The sequence below is a fragment of the Gastrolobium bilobum genome, unplaced genomic scaffold, assembly GCF_033153095.1.
Source record: "Gastrolobium bilobum isolate Gb01-03AN ecotype WA unplaced genomic scaffold, APGP_CSIRO_Gbil_v1 utg6009, whole genome shotgun sequence".
Taxonomy (NCBI): domain Eukaryota; kingdom Viridiplantae; phylum Streptophyta; class Magnoliopsida; order Fabales; family Fabaceae; genus Gastrolobium; species Gastrolobium bilobum.
In genome coordinates this window covers 66,014-84,382 of record NW_026897914.1, presented here as the reverse complement: position 1 = coordinate 84,382, position 18,369 = coordinate 66,014, and the positions used below count along the sequence as shown (strand labels likewise).

Genomic DNA, 18,369 nt, shown 5'->3' with positions numbered 1-18,369 from the left:
CATCCTCCTATGTGTGATGCTTCCATCTTTTGCAATCTGTCTTCGTGCTTCGTTCGCTGGTAATCAGGGTAAGTTGAGCGAAGATGGTTGACGAGTTCATCAATGGTAGAATACTTGAACTTGCAAGACTCCAATCGATGACAAAGGGTTTCTTGCAATGACCTTCCCCGTTTCTTCTTCCCACCCCTTCTTCCCTCTCTGATTTCTCACCTCTGTTATTCAACTCATAAACCCTAACAAAACTGTTGCGTTTCATATTCTTATCGACTTGGGCTCATTAGTTATTGGATTGGGTTGGCCTAGTTTGCTACTTATGTTTTTTTTTTCCATTAATACATCACAGTGTATTAATTGAAAATATTTAGAATATATTCACACACTATAATGGCTATAAAATTATAGGAAAAAAATTCAAAAACTCTATCATTTATCTTTTATATTTTTTTATTACTTATCTTATATGTGAATTTTTTTTATCCAAATTCATTTTAATAATGTTAAATATTGGGTTATTTCATCTAATTAATATTTGGATTTTAATTTGTATCATGATGACTGAGTTTAAACTTCATTTTTATTTACTTTAGTGTTTGAACTTAAATTTATAATAACTTATGTATTGGTGTAATATATGTTGGATATATTTATTTATATATATATATATATATATTTATATATTTTTTTTAGTACGTAGTAAACTCTTACGTTTCGTTTACGTTTTTCGATTTTACGTTTTTGCTCACCCCCACCGTTTCTACGTAAACTCTACGTTTTAACAACATTGATAGTAATACAGTGCAACTGAGATGGATCGGAGGTGGTCTCTGATTCTGAGGCTCAAGTGTGAGCCCTGTCCAATCTCTTAGATTCTTCTCCCTACATTCCTAGTCTCTTTTATTCGATCTTGCTCCTCATTCTATGTGAAAGTTGTGGATTTCGAGGAAAATGAAGACCGGTTCTCATGGGGTGAATCATTAATAGAGGTTTCTGGCAAATTACTGGTGGAACAGTGATTGGAAATAAACAGAAAGAAGTTTACCATGGAGTGGGGAGAGAGGCAATGGTTGAGCAAAAAGAGAATAAAAAAAATGTTGGCTTTGGTTTCTCCTCGCATTCTCTGGTTGCTCCAATCCTTTTTCTTTGTCATAGTGTTATTGCACTCCTAGTCTCATTCTAGGTTATCAATAGCGGCATGTAGTGCTGCTAAACCGCTACAGTAGTGTGTAGCGGCGGCCGGCCGCTACAACCACGACACGACGCTGAGCAGAAGGTCGCGGCATGTATAGGTGTGCAACGCGACGCTACCCGCTATTTGACATTGATTGTGAAATTATGTGTTTGATTTGGAATTCAATGTTCATTTGTGTTTAATTTTGGATCCTTCCTTCATGTTCCTTGTATTTGATATTGATTGTGGAATTATGTGTTTGATTTTGTAAGACTTCTTATGTTTGAGGATTTATATTTGTGTAGTATTAGACTGTTAGTATAATATATGTGGAATTAATACTTCACCATAGCAGCAATATCGCTACCCACTACACTGCTATAACATTTTCGGGGTCGGCCGCCACCTGCTACTGACAAGTATGGTCTCATTAGACTAAGGGATTAATTTTGTGTGGAACAGGGTTGTGGTGGCATAGATGCTGCTTGGGTCCAGTAATTTATTTCAGAAATCCCTCTCCCCCATGTGAAACTTAGGATAGCCGACATTAAATTTTCCATTGTATTAACAAAATTGCACAATCATACAATGTAGACGACATGACATTTCTACATCTAAATATGCAAAATCAGAATTGCAGTGCTAATTGTTGAAAAAATTGTAATAAGTAATAACAGACAATTAATGTTTCTAACAAATTTAGAGATCTAGCCCTAATGGTTGGACAAATTCCAACTTAACTTAACAAATTTGCCGCAACAGAAGTTCCAAGCTGAAAGATAACTAAAATAAGAGCAATCATGACAAAAAAAAATATTTGCAAGGTATTGGTGTCAATACTTAGAAGTAATATATGATTCACAGCATTACAAAGGTTCTAGGATATTATAACACTAATTAAAGACCTGGTCATAAATCCAGAGCACAGAAAATATAGCACAATGATTAATGAATACTGACTATACCCATAAAATGTAACATGAAATTTTCTAGTTGTTGTTGAGATGAAACCTGAACATCGCATAGCAGTAGCACCACCATACCAACTTCATCAACCATATCTATCTTGGCAAAACCTTATTTTGTATTTCCAGTGAAATTACAATTCAAACTCATCTTCAATCTTCAAAGCCTCCACGGCAGCCTCTTCCTCTTCATCATCAATGACGAAATACGGATTGTGAGCCTCCGGCTTGAACTTATAACCGGTAAACACATAGAAAGCAAGCGTAGCTAACTCCGCAGCAACCACACTTGTCCAAGAATACCGATAAGAGGTGATAGTCTCCAATGCATAAACCACAACCCTCGTGAAGTAAATGTAACAGATAACAACAACATAGTAATGCCTGAAGAGGGTCAACTTCATCAAATTAACAGCAGCCTTGCCGTCAGTCCTCGCGGCCTCGCGGAGGTTCTTGATGGACCAAACAATAGGGAAGAGCACAGCACAGCAACAAACAACATCAACAAGAAGAAACACTTGTTTCCACGTAACCCAGTCATGTCCATAGGGTCCACTCTCATCAATAACGACCTGAGCAATGTTTGCAATAACTTGAAGAGGAATCACAATCATGAGAACCTTCTTTTCCTTATCCTGAAGGAAAGGCTTAAGGAAGGACCAACCAGTGCCAATTAAAACAATCAAGGTGAACAGCGAAATCCCCTTGAGGAAGCTGAAAATGTAAAACAGAACATCCCAACCATGTGCACTCCCCGTGCGCTTTATGAACGATTTGTCCTCAGCCTCACATAACAGATTCAAAGCCTTCAAGAAAATAACCGCCAGCATGAAGTAATGGATGCGAAAAGCGGTTAACCGTTTTTTGTAAAGAAACGCGATCCAAACAGCGGCGAGCGCGAAATACACCAACGAGAAGAGGAAATAAACCCTAGGGAGGACGGTGCTGCCGGCGGAGAGGTAATCGCGGACGCCGCTCTTTCCGTCGAGGTTGTACATCGCCGATTGAACGTCCATGGTGACTTTCAGCTGCTGCGGGTGACAGTTAGCGAAAACGAGGTTGTACTGATCGGCGTCGGTTTCGCTGTAAAGCGTGGAGAACGAGTCCTTGCCTTCGAGGGAACTGAAGGTGTAAACGGACTTGACGAGATCTGATTGAAGCGCGCAACGAATCTCGCCATCTTCGAGTTGCTGGAGAACGTGAAGCCATGAATCGAGTGTGCAGAGGAAGAAACCAACCTTGGAGAGGTCGAGGTTCGAGTTCGAGAGAGAGATTTTGGAGACGTTGAGTTCGAGGCGACCGCTGTGTGTGAAACCGAATTGATCGAAGGGAACGATTGGACGGTCGTCGTTTCGGATCTCGGAGAAACGGATCTCGGAGAGAGAAGTGAGGAACAGAGAGTGTAAGAGGAAGAGGATGAGGAAGAAGGAGGAACGTGAACACGACCCCATCATCTTCATCGTCACGGTCACCGTCGAATCGGGTTCCGAAACTGAGATCAGATCTAAAGATTTGGTTGCTTAACAAGAAAGAGAAGAGCTTGGCAATGTAAATCCACGACACACCAAACCAGTCAACAAGAAATTGTCAGCACGCAAGTAAAAGATGTGGCAGTGGCGCTATTTCTAGCACTTACTAAATCATTTCCTTTCTGGTAAAAATTAACTATTAAATACTATGGGGTTTGGTAATTCTGTTTTTTATTAGGAAAATGTTTTATTTATTATTTATTTTTTGGATTTGGTGTTTTTCATTTTAAATAACACAAGTTATGTCATTTTAAAAGAGAGATAAACACAGAAAAACAGAAATCATGGGAGAGAGAAAGTGAGTGGTTTTTTTAATTTAAAATTCAAATGTTCTATGTCTGTATCTCTCTTAAAATGACATAATTTTCTGTCATTTAAAATGATAAACACTTTTTTCTTATTTTTTACTATTAAATTTTTTTTTTGATAAATAAATTTATTAAATTTTAATAGTTGATTTTGACTAATTTAATGATTATCATTTATTATAGAATAATATTATTTTTTTATTATTTTATTATTATTTTTTACTATCAAAATAATTATAATTTATTAAAAATTAATAATTAATTAATAAATATGATTTAATAAATTATAATTGTTAGATTGATGAAAATTAATAATTAATATTTAATAATAAGTGATAATAAAAAATAAATAAATAAATATAACTGTCTTTTTTTTGTTTTATAAATAAAATTTATCCGCTATACTTGTATAAAAATAATGAGTTTCATTAATTATTTTTAAATTCTTGGACTCACTTACCAAATACTATAATTACATGAAAAGTGAAGAATGAACTTAGCTTTCAAAGGAATGTGTGAATTTTATATGATATTAAAATTTTAATATGGTCCACGTATTTAATGTTTATAAAGAGAAGTAAATATAAAATTTAATGAAATTCACATTTTTAATTCTTAATGTTACAGATGAGATCTGCAACAATTATCCTCAATCCTCATCTTCTTTGGTGGAATTTGCAAACATTCTCTCTTCTTTATTCTTTCACGATCATTAGTAACTTGTTTCATTTTTAATTTTTTTTTAAAAACTTTTGTAATGTCTAGAAATTTCTGTTGAATATTCCAACTGTACATATCTGTCGCATAGTTCTTTTATATTTGAACTTTGATTCCCGTACCTAATTTTTATTTAACCTTTATAAGAAAACTAGTTATATAATTATAAATATTATTAAATTTTTAAATTACTTTCAACATACACATTCACTCAACAGAAATTCATGATTGATCATGAAATCTGTCAAAATGAATTGAATAATCGGATTAACCTATTTAACCAGCAAGTTAAACAGAACGGCTTGTTTAATACACAGAATGAATTTATTGCTATTTGTTTATAATTATGTTTGATTATTCTAATTATAAATCTATGTAATTGAGATTGGGTGTTAAAGTTCCTAAATTTTACTTGCCTCCATGAAAAGAAAACATTTTCTATTTAAGTATAAAAAAAAGGTTTTGCTAGTTGCCCATTTTTGCTTTGAAGTTATTTCAGATGAGTTTGAAAACAAGTGGAGAAAAAAAAAATGTTTCATTTGCTACACATCTAGGCACAAGAACTGATGCGAGACAACTTGGGTTAAATTTTATACAAATTGTTAAGATACGATCCATTTTGATTTAACCCAGTTATACCTACGCAGGAGCCATCGCTGGCAGCTTCAAATAGTGGCCCTTTAGACAACTAATCAATTTTAGATGCAAACTAATTAGAGAAAACAATAACTTTTTCCCAAAGTACAATGCTACCTCACAACCAACAATTTCCCTCCAAACAAATGCCTAACATTTGGAACCTTCTAGGAATCGACTATCTAACTTGAATCTTTCTTTTTTTTTTTTTTTCTATGGTAGGATTTTGACTTACAACCTACAATACCCTCTTAGAATCTACTAGTAATTTATGTCATTGTAGAAATTGAACTCAGGTTGGTGGCATCAAAAGTTATAACTATTAATTAAAATGCAAATATTTTTTGTTGAAGCTCATCAACTTGCGCAAGAGTTCAATCTAACTTCGGTCCAACAAAGGCAAAATACTAGCCTGCAATCAACAATCCCCTCCCTGCACTTGCCTGGTTCTGTGCCTTATCAATGAATCAAATTCAGTCTAGCTCCGACTTACCTGGCGTTGCTAAGGCTATATGTTTAGCTACAACCAAGAATCTTTCTTCTAACATTCATGATCTTGGTTCTAATAATACTTGTTGGACTAAGTACTTATCATTAATTCAAAAATTATATTTATCAGTTAGGACACAAATCTTTTTATATAAGCCCACATGGTTATCCGAATTGAGCCAATATGGCCTTGTTAAGGCAGGATAAAGGCACAAATCTTTCTAGCTCACATGGTTATCCGGATTGGGCCAACCTAGTCTTGTTAAGACAGGATATTAATGTGTTAACAATCCCCATCCAACATCGAGTCGAAATCAATGTTTCTCTTTAAATCAAACTCATAACCTCAATTCTAAAACCACTTACTGAATTAAATAAATATTATTAGGAAAATCATTTTCTCATGTAACAGGAGATAATTTTCTCATGTTATGAGACATCGAAAATCGTGCTGTCCTTTTTGTTTTTTCTTCTTTTTTAACAAGTGATGAGCTCCACCACTTATTGTATCTATGACATTAGAGACACGAGAAAAGAGAAGCCCATATTATTAACCCAAAAGCTATAACTTAATCAGGTCCAGCCAAATCTTTTTGGCTCTCATACCAGATATGAGAATAGTATGGGAAGCCCAAAACCTTTTGCAAATAATATATCCACCAATGGACCAAATAATAAATAAGCAGACACCACATCTTAACTTAAAATTATAGATTTATGGATTTTTTGTACTTATATCATACTCACTTGATTAATTTCTAATTGATGTGAAACTTATCTATCACTAACACTTTAATATTCAGAACGCTCTTGTTCTTACATGCCCTCCTATCCTACAAAAATCTTTCAGTTTCTCTCTAAAAGTTTGAGCCTTTTCAAAAACCATCAGTTCAATCTGATTCTACCCTCATAACCTACCCCCTAACGTTGCCAAGGCTAGATTTGGCATACAATCCAACACTGCCTTCACCATACCTAATAACCACACAAATCTGCGTGGAGCGTTAACAACCATCATAGCATTTGTCTTGGCCTGAAACTATGTTGTGATGGTAGTTAGTAGACAGCATTAGCTTCTGGTAAACTTGTTTTCTTTTTATTTGCAGGAAACTCATATATTGATGGAGACACATCCTACTATCCCAGACACGCGTTGACAAAGAAGAAAAGACACAGATACTTTTTACCATTTATGATAATATTCTCTTAAATAAACCTTAGTTTCAGTAGAAAGGGAAATATTGGGATAGAGATATGTTAAATTAGAGTGCAATGCACCAAAGTGATATGTAACTAATATTTAACATTATAACTACAAATTTACAATGCAGTATTCTTAAGACAGTGCCCAATCATTTGTGAGTGCAATAACCGTATTAAAGGGAAAAAAAAAGTATAAGGCTGGTATTACTTCATGCGTGATAAATGAAGTTTTCTGAAGCTAGATGATAACAGGACAACCTCGGGTCGAAATGAGAAGCTTAGTAGACACAAATTTTGTCATTTAATTCCAAAAGGAGTATGTGTTCATGCTTGTAGTTTAGGACATACACTGGAGCTTGGATTTGCCACAGAGCCTGCAAGTTATTACCTCGTTAGAATATGAAAATCTTTTGGTCGATTGAACACTGAGAGGATCATACTTACATATTTCAGCATAGCAAGGTTGTTTGGAAACTGGGTCCTCTTCAAATGGAGGTGGGGTTTGGCCATACACCATATCACAACTCATGTCTTCAAAATCTGAGATTAAATTCAGATACATATGTATCAACATCAATATCAACAACACCTTTATTTCAAACTAGTTGGAGTCACTGGCCAAATAAAAAGCAAGAAAAAATAGAGAGAAAGAAGAAAAAAACTTTGGAAGTAAAAACTTTGGGCAAGTCATATGTCTTCATTGTAAAGAATGTGGACCTTGAGAGTTTTTGGCCAGTAATCAAAGGTAAGAAGACATACTAGGAATCATTGTTAATGGAAGTCCAAATTCATTTGTGAAAAAATCTTGGGTAGGAAACTTGCACATATTGACACACATTCCCACACAGCCACTGTTCTCCAGGTACCTTTGCAAGAATAAATATCAAGGAAACAAAAAAAAAGGGAGATAATTGTTACAATGGGATCTTATTAATGCAAATTTTAGAAATTCTCAAATTAAATAGCTACTAATTGTCAATTTTCTGGCCTTCCAGCCTCAATTGATTGCTATCATTCAGACAAAGATGGCTCTAATCTCTATATACTCAGAGACATGAAATCTACCTGCATTTCTTTATATGGACGCCACTTTTTTGCTTCACCCCATTTACCTCTACTTCCACAACCTAGTGCATCTCAACAATCTAAATATTAATGACAGCACTAAGTAATATAGCAGAAAATACCAAGTAACACAGGATGAATTACAAATAACCCCTTGATGTTTCAGTCATTTTCAGTTTTCATATGTGAAGTTTATTTCGTAGCTCTTAACCCCATCAAATTTGGGTTAGAATGAAAATAGATTAAATTCTATTAGTTTTGATGTCTCATTAGTCACAAGAAGAAGGTTGAGTAACTTGCAAACTGACTTGACTCAATTCTTTCCCATGCCTATAAAACTTGCACAACTTAGCATTTTTCATTCTAATTCAAACTTCAGGGGAATATGTATTACAGAATAAAGTTTATATATGAAGGTTGAAAATGACTGAAACATCTAAGGGATTTTTAATAAATTATCAAACATATATTAATGCAGCTCTGCAAATCTACAAACTTGCACAAACTGGAAGCATAAGGACAATATTAAATAGCATGGAGAACTTTTGTATGCAAGATGGCAGAATCATTCAATAATCCAAAAATTGAGATGCTGCTTGGTTATGTATTATGGCAAATTGAAAAGGTTCCAAAAAAATGTTCCTAGATGTCTTTGTAGAATCAGGGTGTAAACTATTTTTGTAATGCAAAGCCCTTATGAGGTTGAAAAAAAAATTGTTAAATTGAGTCATGGCAATATAAATTACAATGATGAATAGAATTTAGTAAAAAAATTACCTCAGAAGGCCCAACTAACCAGTGGAAGAAAGGCACCGTCAATGCAGCATTAAACTCTGCAGCCCATTTTGTTGGTGGAAATAATTTCCTGAACTGCGGTAACATAGCTAAAGCAACTTAATACACACAGTAAACGATTCAAATTGTTTTAACCAAAAAATAAATAAATAAATTGAAGACAGATACAGGCCTAAGAGCAGGCACCTATATATTCTAGATGTTTAAAAGCCAGTCAAGGAAAAGAAACTCCTCAACTCAAACCCTTCTCACCATTTACCACCGTAACTAAAATTCAGTCCTCGTTAAACCCCGACTAGCGAAGATAGGATGAAGGCAATTATTTTACGCAGTCTTACCCTTACATAATTACAAAGAGACTATTTTCTGGATTCAAGCGTATAACCTTTCGGTCATAAAGAAATAATTTACACAAAAATCATATACACAAATGACTAGGATCAAACATAATGTTCAAATATCTTGAAGATATCATATAATTTAGAATATTTTAAAGAACTCTCATTATTTTGCTTCATTATTTTAGGAATCCCCAACTTATATGCTATGGTTTTTTAGATCACTTCCTAACACATCAGTGTATAATATTATTCAATCTTTTTTCCCCCTCCATCTATGCCTACTTTTCTATAATTTCAACACAAGAGAAGTAAAATTAGAAATTGAAATTATAGATGCATTTGTAAAAATGAAAAGAAATAAAACACTAAAAATTATCCACCTGAGCAGGCGCACCTGGAGGAAGCATAGATAGGAGAACCTCTCGAACCACTTGTTGCTGCTGAATACGAGACCTACGCTGCATTACCCTCTTTGACACATCCACGAAACTCTCATAATCATAACCCCAATCCCACCAACCCTTCTTCTCTTTATCTTTCCCTATTGGATCTGCAAATCTTTCCATTTTACGTGCAAAAAGTGTCATGAAAGCCTTCTCAAAAATGCCATCATTGTAACGCGTCTTTTGTCCCAAAGGAGCTGGTACACCTGATGGCTCAGCTATTCCACATCGAATACTAATGATACCACATGCTCTTTGTCCAAGCAATGATACGGGTCGGTGAGGACTTACCTGAACAACCTGGAAGCTCAGAACCACCATCAATTCCCACTGTTATGTTTCAGAATTCACACAGAACACAACACAACAACTTGTCTAAAATCCCAGTAGATAAATAAATTTGATTATTTGCTTTGCACGTGGATAATCTAAAATTATGCGCACGAAATATTCACATGCGTATCGACATGATTGGGTTAGAATGGCTTCTTTGAGTTTATTTGCTCTAGACCACACGTTCACTTCCTTTTATTATTATATTAAATAATATTTGGTTGTATGGGCCTTATCTACTATAATTTTTATTAACTGAAAGTCTATATTTTAATTTATTTATATTCCATTCCATTTTTGCAGGATAACATTGAACGTAAAACATTTGAACCGAAAAATATATAAATAAAGCTTTGAAAAAGAAAACTGTGTGTATACACTACTTCTTTGGTTAAAAAATGTGAATAAGGATTATTTTATATCAGAATAAGTTATATTATTAATCTCGGACGCAGTGTTCTAAAACCTCGTCTGGAACCCTGACTCTCTTTCTTTAAGGGTTGGGTTTCGGTGATTCTCGGATCAGAGGGGTTACTGTGTTTAAAAAAGATAAATAAATTTTTTTTACATAAAATAACGTTATTTTGTGAAAAAAAAAATCTTATCTGAAATTTGAGAGTGAAGAACAAAATCAAATCTTCTCTTCTCTTCCAAAAGTCTTCATCTCGGTGATTCCTCCACCTCTCCTTCGTTGCTCTGCCTTTTCTGTCTTTCCTCTCCGTCGCACCACAGCCTCTCCTTCGCTGTGGCGGTTCTTTTCTTCACTAATTCACTCTTTTTCTTGGTTGGTTTCTCTGCTTTGAGCATATCTGGTATTATTGTATTACTGAGCAATAAGGTTTGAAGATTTCTCCGACCTTGATATATTTACTCTCATATCAAGAAAACAATAGATAAAAAATTATGCAAACTAAGACTTTTAAATTGCATCGCAACAATAGTGAATTGAGAAATTGAATTGGATGAGATGCCATTGTTCATGGAAGACCAGGAGGGCCTGAGTTTGATGATATAACTTTTCATTAATTCCATTGGAATATGTGTTTTATACTAATGGTGTTTATCAACCGAACTAAACCGATTCAAACCGCGGTAACCGAATTGAAAAACCAATAACGAATTAACCGAAAATTAAAAAATCAAAAATTGAAAAGAAACCAACATATTTTAATTGAATTGGATCAATTTTGAGTTTGGTTGGTGAAAACCGATCCAATATATTATGTATTTATTATTTTTGAAAGATTATCACTTGAAATCTTGGATGTTATTGATAACAAACTATCTTATTTTAGTTTTTTATTGTCTATTAATTTATTTTAACTCTTCGTGAGTTTTAAGACTTATTTTAGTTTGAAAATTTGAATTTTTCAAAGGTTTGTAACTTTGAATGGTTTTATTTTAATATAGCTAGTGATTTGTATGACTGAAATTTTAGGCTTTTCAAACAATCGAAAATCGATCCTATCCAAACCGAATAAGATTGGATCAAATTTTAAAAAAAATTCAAACCGAATGGATGATTAAATGATTAAACCGAAGAGATTGGATCATATGATCTTTGCTTCAAAACTAATCCAATATAGATCGCGAACACCCTTATTTTATATTTTGATACTTTGATTAGCTTGTGTAATATTGATTTGTAGATGTAATTGGTTGAATTATGTTAAGTATATTTTGAATCCTTGATGATTGGTGATTTTGGAAATTGCCAATGTGATAAGACTTTCAAAGGACGAGATTCCTTGGTTATATCCCGAGTCAGTGGACCGGTACGAGGTTAATTTTGCGGACAAAATTCTAAAAGGAGGGGTGATTATAACACCTCGTATTTCTAAATTAAACATTAAGATATTAAACATGAGTTAAAGGGAAAGATTAGTGAAAATCCTGAAAATTATGTCAAAATACAAAGGAAGGGTAAAACGGTAATTAGCCAACACGCAATCCTAGGAAGATAAAAATTGAGTAGAAGGTCTCAGATGATAAAAATAATCCTAGAAATGGGTTCAAAATGAAAAATTGAGTGGTTAGGCAAGTTTCAGAAAATTAAGTGAAAAGTGCTTTTATCGGGTAAAAATATCGCGATACAGTCGCCCCGTAAAGTGTGCCGATTGAGTTTTGAGCTCTAAGTTTTAAATATGAGTTATAAATGGTTTATAGAACTAGGGAATATGATTTCTGATAAAATTTGATGGAAATAAGTAAGTTTGGGGAAGCGTGCTAACGGCGCGCGCAACAGCTTAAAACAGCATTTTCTCCGAACGACCCGAAAACTCAGGATTCATCTGATCAAGGGTAATTAAAGGACAATGGTTAATGTTAAAAATTAGAGTTTCAAAATAGATTGTGAATTTATGAACGTTTAGTGAAATCGGAGGGAAATTCGAATTAGTTTAAAATCGCGTGAGGTGGCGGTGGGGCCCACCTCACTTAAGTGAACTTAGCCACATGGACCAACACTATTCACCATAATCTAAAACCTCTTTTCTCTCTCCAAATTTCGTTCTCCCTTCCCCCCTCCATGACCATTTGAGTTTCAAATTTATTTCCTTGCTAACTTCATCGATTCTTAATCGAATCAGACGATTCTTATCTTGAAATTTGATGGAAATCATCACCCGAACTCGTTCCACCGATTAGTTTCCCTTGAAACCCTCTCTATTGTGAGAAAAAGGGCATATACAGCCACAAATTTTCTTGGAGTTTTGTGATTTTGGGGTTGATTTCTTAAGCCATTGCTTGTGGAGTTCTAGGAGGAGCTTTGTGACGTAATTGTGGGTAAGTTTCAACACCTCTCATGGATTAATTTGATGATTTATTTCCATTAACCCTAAAGGGACTTTTGTTGATTGATGTGTTTAGAGAGCTCAAATGGAAATTGTTTGTACATGATAATATCTTAGAATGATGTGTTAGAGCTATAAATGCAAGAGTAAACACCCTTTTTAGTCCCTGTCAATATCTACGAAGTCTTTTTTAGTCCCTGACAATAAAAAAGGACCAAATTGGTCCCTGAAATTACAAAAAAAGGGTCATGTTAGTCCTTATGTCAACTCCCAAATATGTAGAGTGCCCCTTTTCTTGTACTTTCAGGGACCAATTTGGTCCTTTTTTATTGCCAGGGACTGAAAAGGACTTCGTAGATATTGCCAGGGACTAAAAAGGGTGTTTACTCTAAATGCAATGAAAATTATTGTTGAAAAATATGTTTTTTTAACTTAGGAAAATTTGATGGTGCCATGACTTTATGTTTTGAAATTGTGATAGGATTGTATAATTGGATTTTTGTATAGTTGTATGGTGTAAAAATGAGATTGTATGTGGTATGGAAGAGTTGATTTGGAATGAATCACCCTTGGTGAGGGCTATGTTGAATTTCAGCCATTAAGGAAAAAAAGAGAGGAAATTATGTTGAAAAATTGGTTGGATGATGTGTTGTGTATGGTAAGGTAATTAGATGGGTTGTGTGGTGGTTGGAAGGTTGGAAAACCAATGGAAAAATACTTGGTAGTGTTGAGTGATTAATTGGTCCTAGAGTAAAATATTAGGCAAAACGACGTTTGGAAGACGTAAAATGAAAAGTGGCACTTGATATGGTCTTTTGGTAACCTAAGGATGCCTAAGAAAATGAGAAAGAAAATTTAGAAAAATAAATTGTAAAATAAGCCTACCTTGGCCGAACCTACATGGTGTAGGGGAGGTTTTTGACGTTTTTCGTATTCTGATAGAATTGTCGTGTATTGATGATTCGTACATGCTTGTTGTAGGTTGCCGTACGTTGAATTGAACCCTGAACTGTGAGTTCGGTGGATTGCCCTTGGTCTTGGACCAAGTGGGATTGAGGTGAGTAGTTGGAACCATGCTTGTCTAATTGATAACTTGCATGTGTTGTATGAATTTTAAGTAATTGAGAATGTCCTCTGTGTAGTCATTTCTGTTGTATAAAGAGCTCGAAGAATATATTACTGGGAGCTAAGTGAAGAGGACTATACAGGTAACCTCTTGGTACTGGGGCTTGATCCCTTTGTGTGTTCCACTATGCCCGTTGAGGGTGATGGTAGGAATGTATGTAAGTAATGTAGAATAACATGATCATGCATTTAGTATGTATGTGGGTACATAGAATGTACCGAGTCTCTGGCCAATAGACAGTTTGCCTTCGAGCGTTACGGACTTCCACTGGATAGGTCTCCGAGAGGGAGTTACAGTTGGCCTAGGGTCATGGTGTGTGATCCGGATAGGAGCACACTAGGAAGTCTCGGGTGTATACGGATGGGAGGGGTACCTTGGTTGGATGTTCTTTGAACACGCCTTGGATGAGACCCGTAGGCTTATATGCCGAGCCATTAGGCAGGACGTTACGTGGTATTGGTAGCGACCATTCCAGCTTCGTCGTATTTTGTATCCCTATGTTCCTCAGTTTCTCTAAATCCCTTGCTATATCCCGTTTTTCAAGATATTATTTTATATTATTTATATGCATCGAAGTGAGCCATTGGACGGAGTATTCTCTAGAACCTCTAGGTTACTGAGATATATTCGTATATCTCACCCCGTCTTGGGGGCTTTATTTCAGGAGGTAGGAGTGGTACAGGAGCGGCAGACAAGAAGCCCGTAGGATGAGTCATTGGAGGATTTCATATTTTGCATTTTGATGGCCACTGCGCCTAGGCTAGACTTAGGGCATGAACATTTCACATGTATGTAGGAGAAGATTCATAGTCATATTTGTTCATATCATTTTGACTAAGTCTAGTTGTATATGTCATTTTAAGGTTTATGTTTTATGTTGTAATTTAAAGTTATGAATTTGTAAGTTGTAATATGTAATTGAGACGTTGTAATTGTACATGGATACTTGATGTAATATGATGGAGGGGCCTTAGGCCTATTTTAGGATTATGATTATGTGTATGTTTAGAAAATGCATGTAATTAGACATTGGTGATTGAAATGAGTCAAGTGTTAATAAAGTAAGCAACATTATACGAATTGTGTAATAACTATAAACTGTGATGGGTTATAAGTGCCCCAAGGCATTGTTGGTCCTAGTGTGTGCCACCCAATGATTATTAGGTACATTTGAGGTATTAGAACACATTTGCAATTTGGGATTTTTGGAAAAACAAAGGAAACTCTGGCGAATTTTCTGTAGAATTGGCAGAATTTAGGCGAATTTAGGGAGAGAATATCTCCCTCCACAGAGGTCCGATAGGGACGTTCCATACACCATTTTGAAGGTGAGATGTCCTATATCTTGTGCTAAAATTTGGTAGAATTCTGGGTTGAAAGTCGGCCTGTAGAGGGAAGAGAACGCAGACTGCCCATTTGCTTCCTGCACTTAAGGCAGTTCTGGGCCGGTTTTGGGAAATTTATTCCCGCTTAGTTTCTTGGTCAAATTAGGTGTATGATATATCAAATTAAATATTGAGGTGTCTAGTTTGTAGTATAAAAATTTTAGAGTAATTAGTTTAGCGGATTGTCTTCAGTAATTCATTTAGTGAAGGATGTTTGGAGCTGTTTTGGGGTTGGCTGGCAGCTTTGCTGGTCCAACTTCAAACGGTGATATCCGGAGCAAAAGAGATCGAAATAACTCGTGTGATAGCTTCCTAGAAAGGTAATTGAGTGTCGAATAACATATCAAAAGATGGGAGGTTCTCGAGGTGCGTATTCTCCGCAGAAATTCAGAGACCGAACCACGTTCGGATAGGTAGAAAACGTAAAAGTGTGAAATTGGCTAAGTGGGTTTATGGGAACTCCTTAGTGACTTGTGGTAAGTAAAATAAGTTATAAAAGTAGTCTAAATAATTATTCCGCAAAGAGTTTACAGTTACGGTCATAGCTTTTAATTATTACGCTTTTTATGGTTTTAAATGCTCGCGTAATAATCGGAAAAAGTTTATTCGCATTTTTATAAATGAATTGCTGTGATTGTAACTGCGTTTAACATCATAATTAATGTTAACAATACCGGTATACAACGGGTTGTTACAGCGAACACCCCTATTTTATTTTTTGATACTTTGATTAGCTTGTGTAATATTGATTTGCAGATGTAATTGGTTGAATTATGTTAAGTATATTTTGCATCCTTGATGATTGGTGATTTAATTTTTTTGAATTTTCATATGGAATATAAATTTGTTTTTTAATATATAAAATCAGGTAAACAAAGTGACCCTGTGACGCCTTGGTTAAACCCGTGACCCCTGACCTTAGCCGAGCCGATGGTCGGACCAGGTTTTTAAATATTGCTCGATCATTGATTATATTTATATATAACGACTCTAATTTATTAAATATATGAATCAAATGATGTAAGCAAATTAATAATCAATATTTGATGTACTTTTTTTTATTCCTACACTAAAATAAGTATAATCTATCTAATGGGATATGTTTTTCTTCTATTGAAGGAGAAAAATATACACCCTACACTGACATAAAAAGTCTCATTGGTTCTTTTTTTAATTAGGTGAGTCCCACGTTTTGTTGCTGGAAAGAGAAATTTATAAATATATATAAATATATATATATATATATATATATATATATGAGACAGTTATATTTACAAATTTTTTGTTTACAAATTCTTACAAACTACATTATGTTTTCTGGGAGAACACTAGGTCGTTACACTATGTTCTATGTTCTCCCGGAAGTACATAGTGCAATTTACAAAATTTTATAAAAAAAAAAAATTGTAAACGAATTCTTCCTCTATATATATTTTATATATATATATACATATATATATATATATATATCTTATTTTATTAAATAATATTTAAAAAATCGAGTATAAATAACATTATTGACATGAAAAGATGTAAAGTGACACCAATGGCGGGCTGCAAATCCGCGTGGCAACATATGAACTACAAGTGAATACAGTTGCCCCGCTTCCATTCCTTGAGTAAAGTGACCCCTCTATTTGTAGATGATTTTTTCTATTTGATATATCATTATTTTTTTAGTTTGAAATTTCATTTTTTAAAAAGCTTTGCCAGGGATCACCTTTATAAAATAAAAAATAATGACTAATTGATATGTCAATGTTTTGAAAAAAAAAATGATTAAAAAGAAGAAAAAATAAAAAAAGGTGGAATAGAATGAATATGATACAAAATGACAAAATGAACACGACAAAAAAAAATCAAGAAACTCTTGGCAAAGGCGAATGATTAATATGAAAAGGAAAAATAAAGAAATAAGAAAACAATGTTCAAATGAGATTCGAACCAGCGTCCTTGAAATTATAAAGGTAATTGATATAATTAAAGATAAGTCGATCACTAGCTATTAAACACTTATTTGAGCCTTTTATATCTTTCATCTGATAACCTGTAACTTTATGGCATATTTGGTGTAAAAGACATGATAATGTTTGATACTATAATCTCTAATTAAATTTTAATATATTTAATATTTGGCATACTATTATATAAAGTAATGTATTAATAAAATAATACTGTTTAATATTTAGTAATGCACGACATAAAGTAAATCCATATGTAAGTTCCTTGCTATCCGTTCCATATAGCATAAGTTTGTCGCTCCCAAGCTCGTTCTATGTCTTTAGGTATCACGCTCCTTGATTAATTGTGTATGAGCTTGGTTTTAGCATCCATTGCATGGTGCTGCATAGTAGAGGATCTTTTATAGCAATGCAGTGACATACTTTGACATTCTGATAGCAACATACTGTTCTGAACTTGTAAAAACTGATATCATCACAGTTGGCCTGCACAATAAAGGAATCAGGAATTGGAGTGAAATTCTAGATGCAACTTGTCATGAAATAGCACCACAATGTCAAAGGGATTTAGGCATTGCTTAGCCTTCCAACTTCAAAGTTAAGGAAAAGTAGGTAAAAAACAAAATAACCCCACCATTTACATAAAATCTCATAGCCCCGACCCCTTGGCACAGGAAAAAGGAATTAAAACTTATCAATTGTGAACATGATTATAATAGCATCTTAAAACAACTACCACGAGTTCCAATCTTCAATTGGCAGGTATTATCAACCTAATGAACATCTTCAAAGAATATTGTAAACTGATATATATTATACCCAAATTATAGAAAGTGGTACTACCTGCTCCTGCATGTAACATCCCCGTCTCGAGCCGGTTCAATTAGCATACATATAATACAAACAGAAACAGCAGAAGACTTAACTTACAAAAATACGAGTTGACTTTTTCTATTTCTTTAATCCTTTTTCACATGACATATCACATTGCATACTTCTTCTAATTTAATTCTTATTTGATGGAGACGAAAATCGAACAGAGTAACCTCTGTAAATCGGACAACAGGAATTTGAAAATCTCACTCTCAAGGTACCCTGATGTTAGCTATAAAT

At 34.3% G+C, this 18,369-nt stretch overlaps 2 protein-coding genes across 3 annotated transcripts; both read right to left on the bottom strand.

Moving 5' to 3' along the window:
• Nucleotides 1–1,969: 1,969 nt before the first annotated feature.
• LOC133311402 (protein CANDIDATE G-PROTEIN COUPLED RECEPTOR 7) lies at nucleotides 1,970–3,751 on the bottom strand. The gene has a single exon (XM_061512451.1). It carries the CDS (start codon nucleotides 3,591–3,593, stop codon nucleotides 2,268–2,270), a length of 1,326 nt encoding a protein of 441 aa, XP_061368435.1. The 5' UTR covers nucleotides 3,594–3,751; the 3' UTR covers nucleotides 1,970–2,267.
• Nucleotides 3,752–7,085: 3,334 nt separating this feature from the next.
• On the bottom strand, nucleotides 7,086–10,064 carry LOC133311398 (beta-carotene isomerase D27, chloroplastic). 2 transcript variants are annotated; one of them, XM_061512444.1, is made up of 6 exons: nucleotides 9,611–10,064; nucleotides 8,858–8,973; nucleotides 8,081–8,142; nucleotides 7,775–7,881; nucleotides 7,460–7,555; nucleotides 7,086–7,389 (listed from the first exon to the last, which is right to left on the bottom strand). In XM_061512444.1, the coding sequence occupies exons 1-6, from the start codon at nucleotides 9,978–9,980 to the stop codon at nucleotides 7,340–7,342; spliced, it is 801 nt and encodes a 266-aa protein (XP_061368428.1). In that variant the 5' UTR covers nucleotides 9,981–10,064; the 3' UTR covers nucleotides 7,086–7,339. The 2 variants fall into 2 exon arrangements, with proteins under 2 accessions (XP_061368428.1, XP_061368429.1); XM_061512445.1 differs by having other exon boundaries at nucleotides 8,858–8,950; nucleotides 9,597–10,057.
• Between the last annotated feature and the right edge of the window lie 8,305 nt (nucleotides 10,065–18,369).

Coding starts and splice junctions, on each gene's coding strand:
- LOC133311402 (XM_061512451.1), bottom strand. CDS start 3,593: ATGAAGATGATGGGGTCGTGTTCACGTTCCTCCTTCTTCCTCATCCTC.
- LOC133311398 (XM_061512444.1), bottom strand. CDS start 9,980: ATGGTGGTTCTGAGCTTCCAGGTTGTTCAGGTAAGTCCTCACCGACCC. Junction 8,143..8,857: donor GGTTAGTTGGGCCTTCTGAG/GTAATTTTTTTA, acceptor GAGATGCACTAG/GTTGTGGAAGTAGAGGTAAA. Junction 7,556..7,774: donor TCCATTAACAATGATTCCTA/GTATGTCTTCTT, acceptor ATTTAATCTCAG/ATTTTGAAGACATGAGTTGT.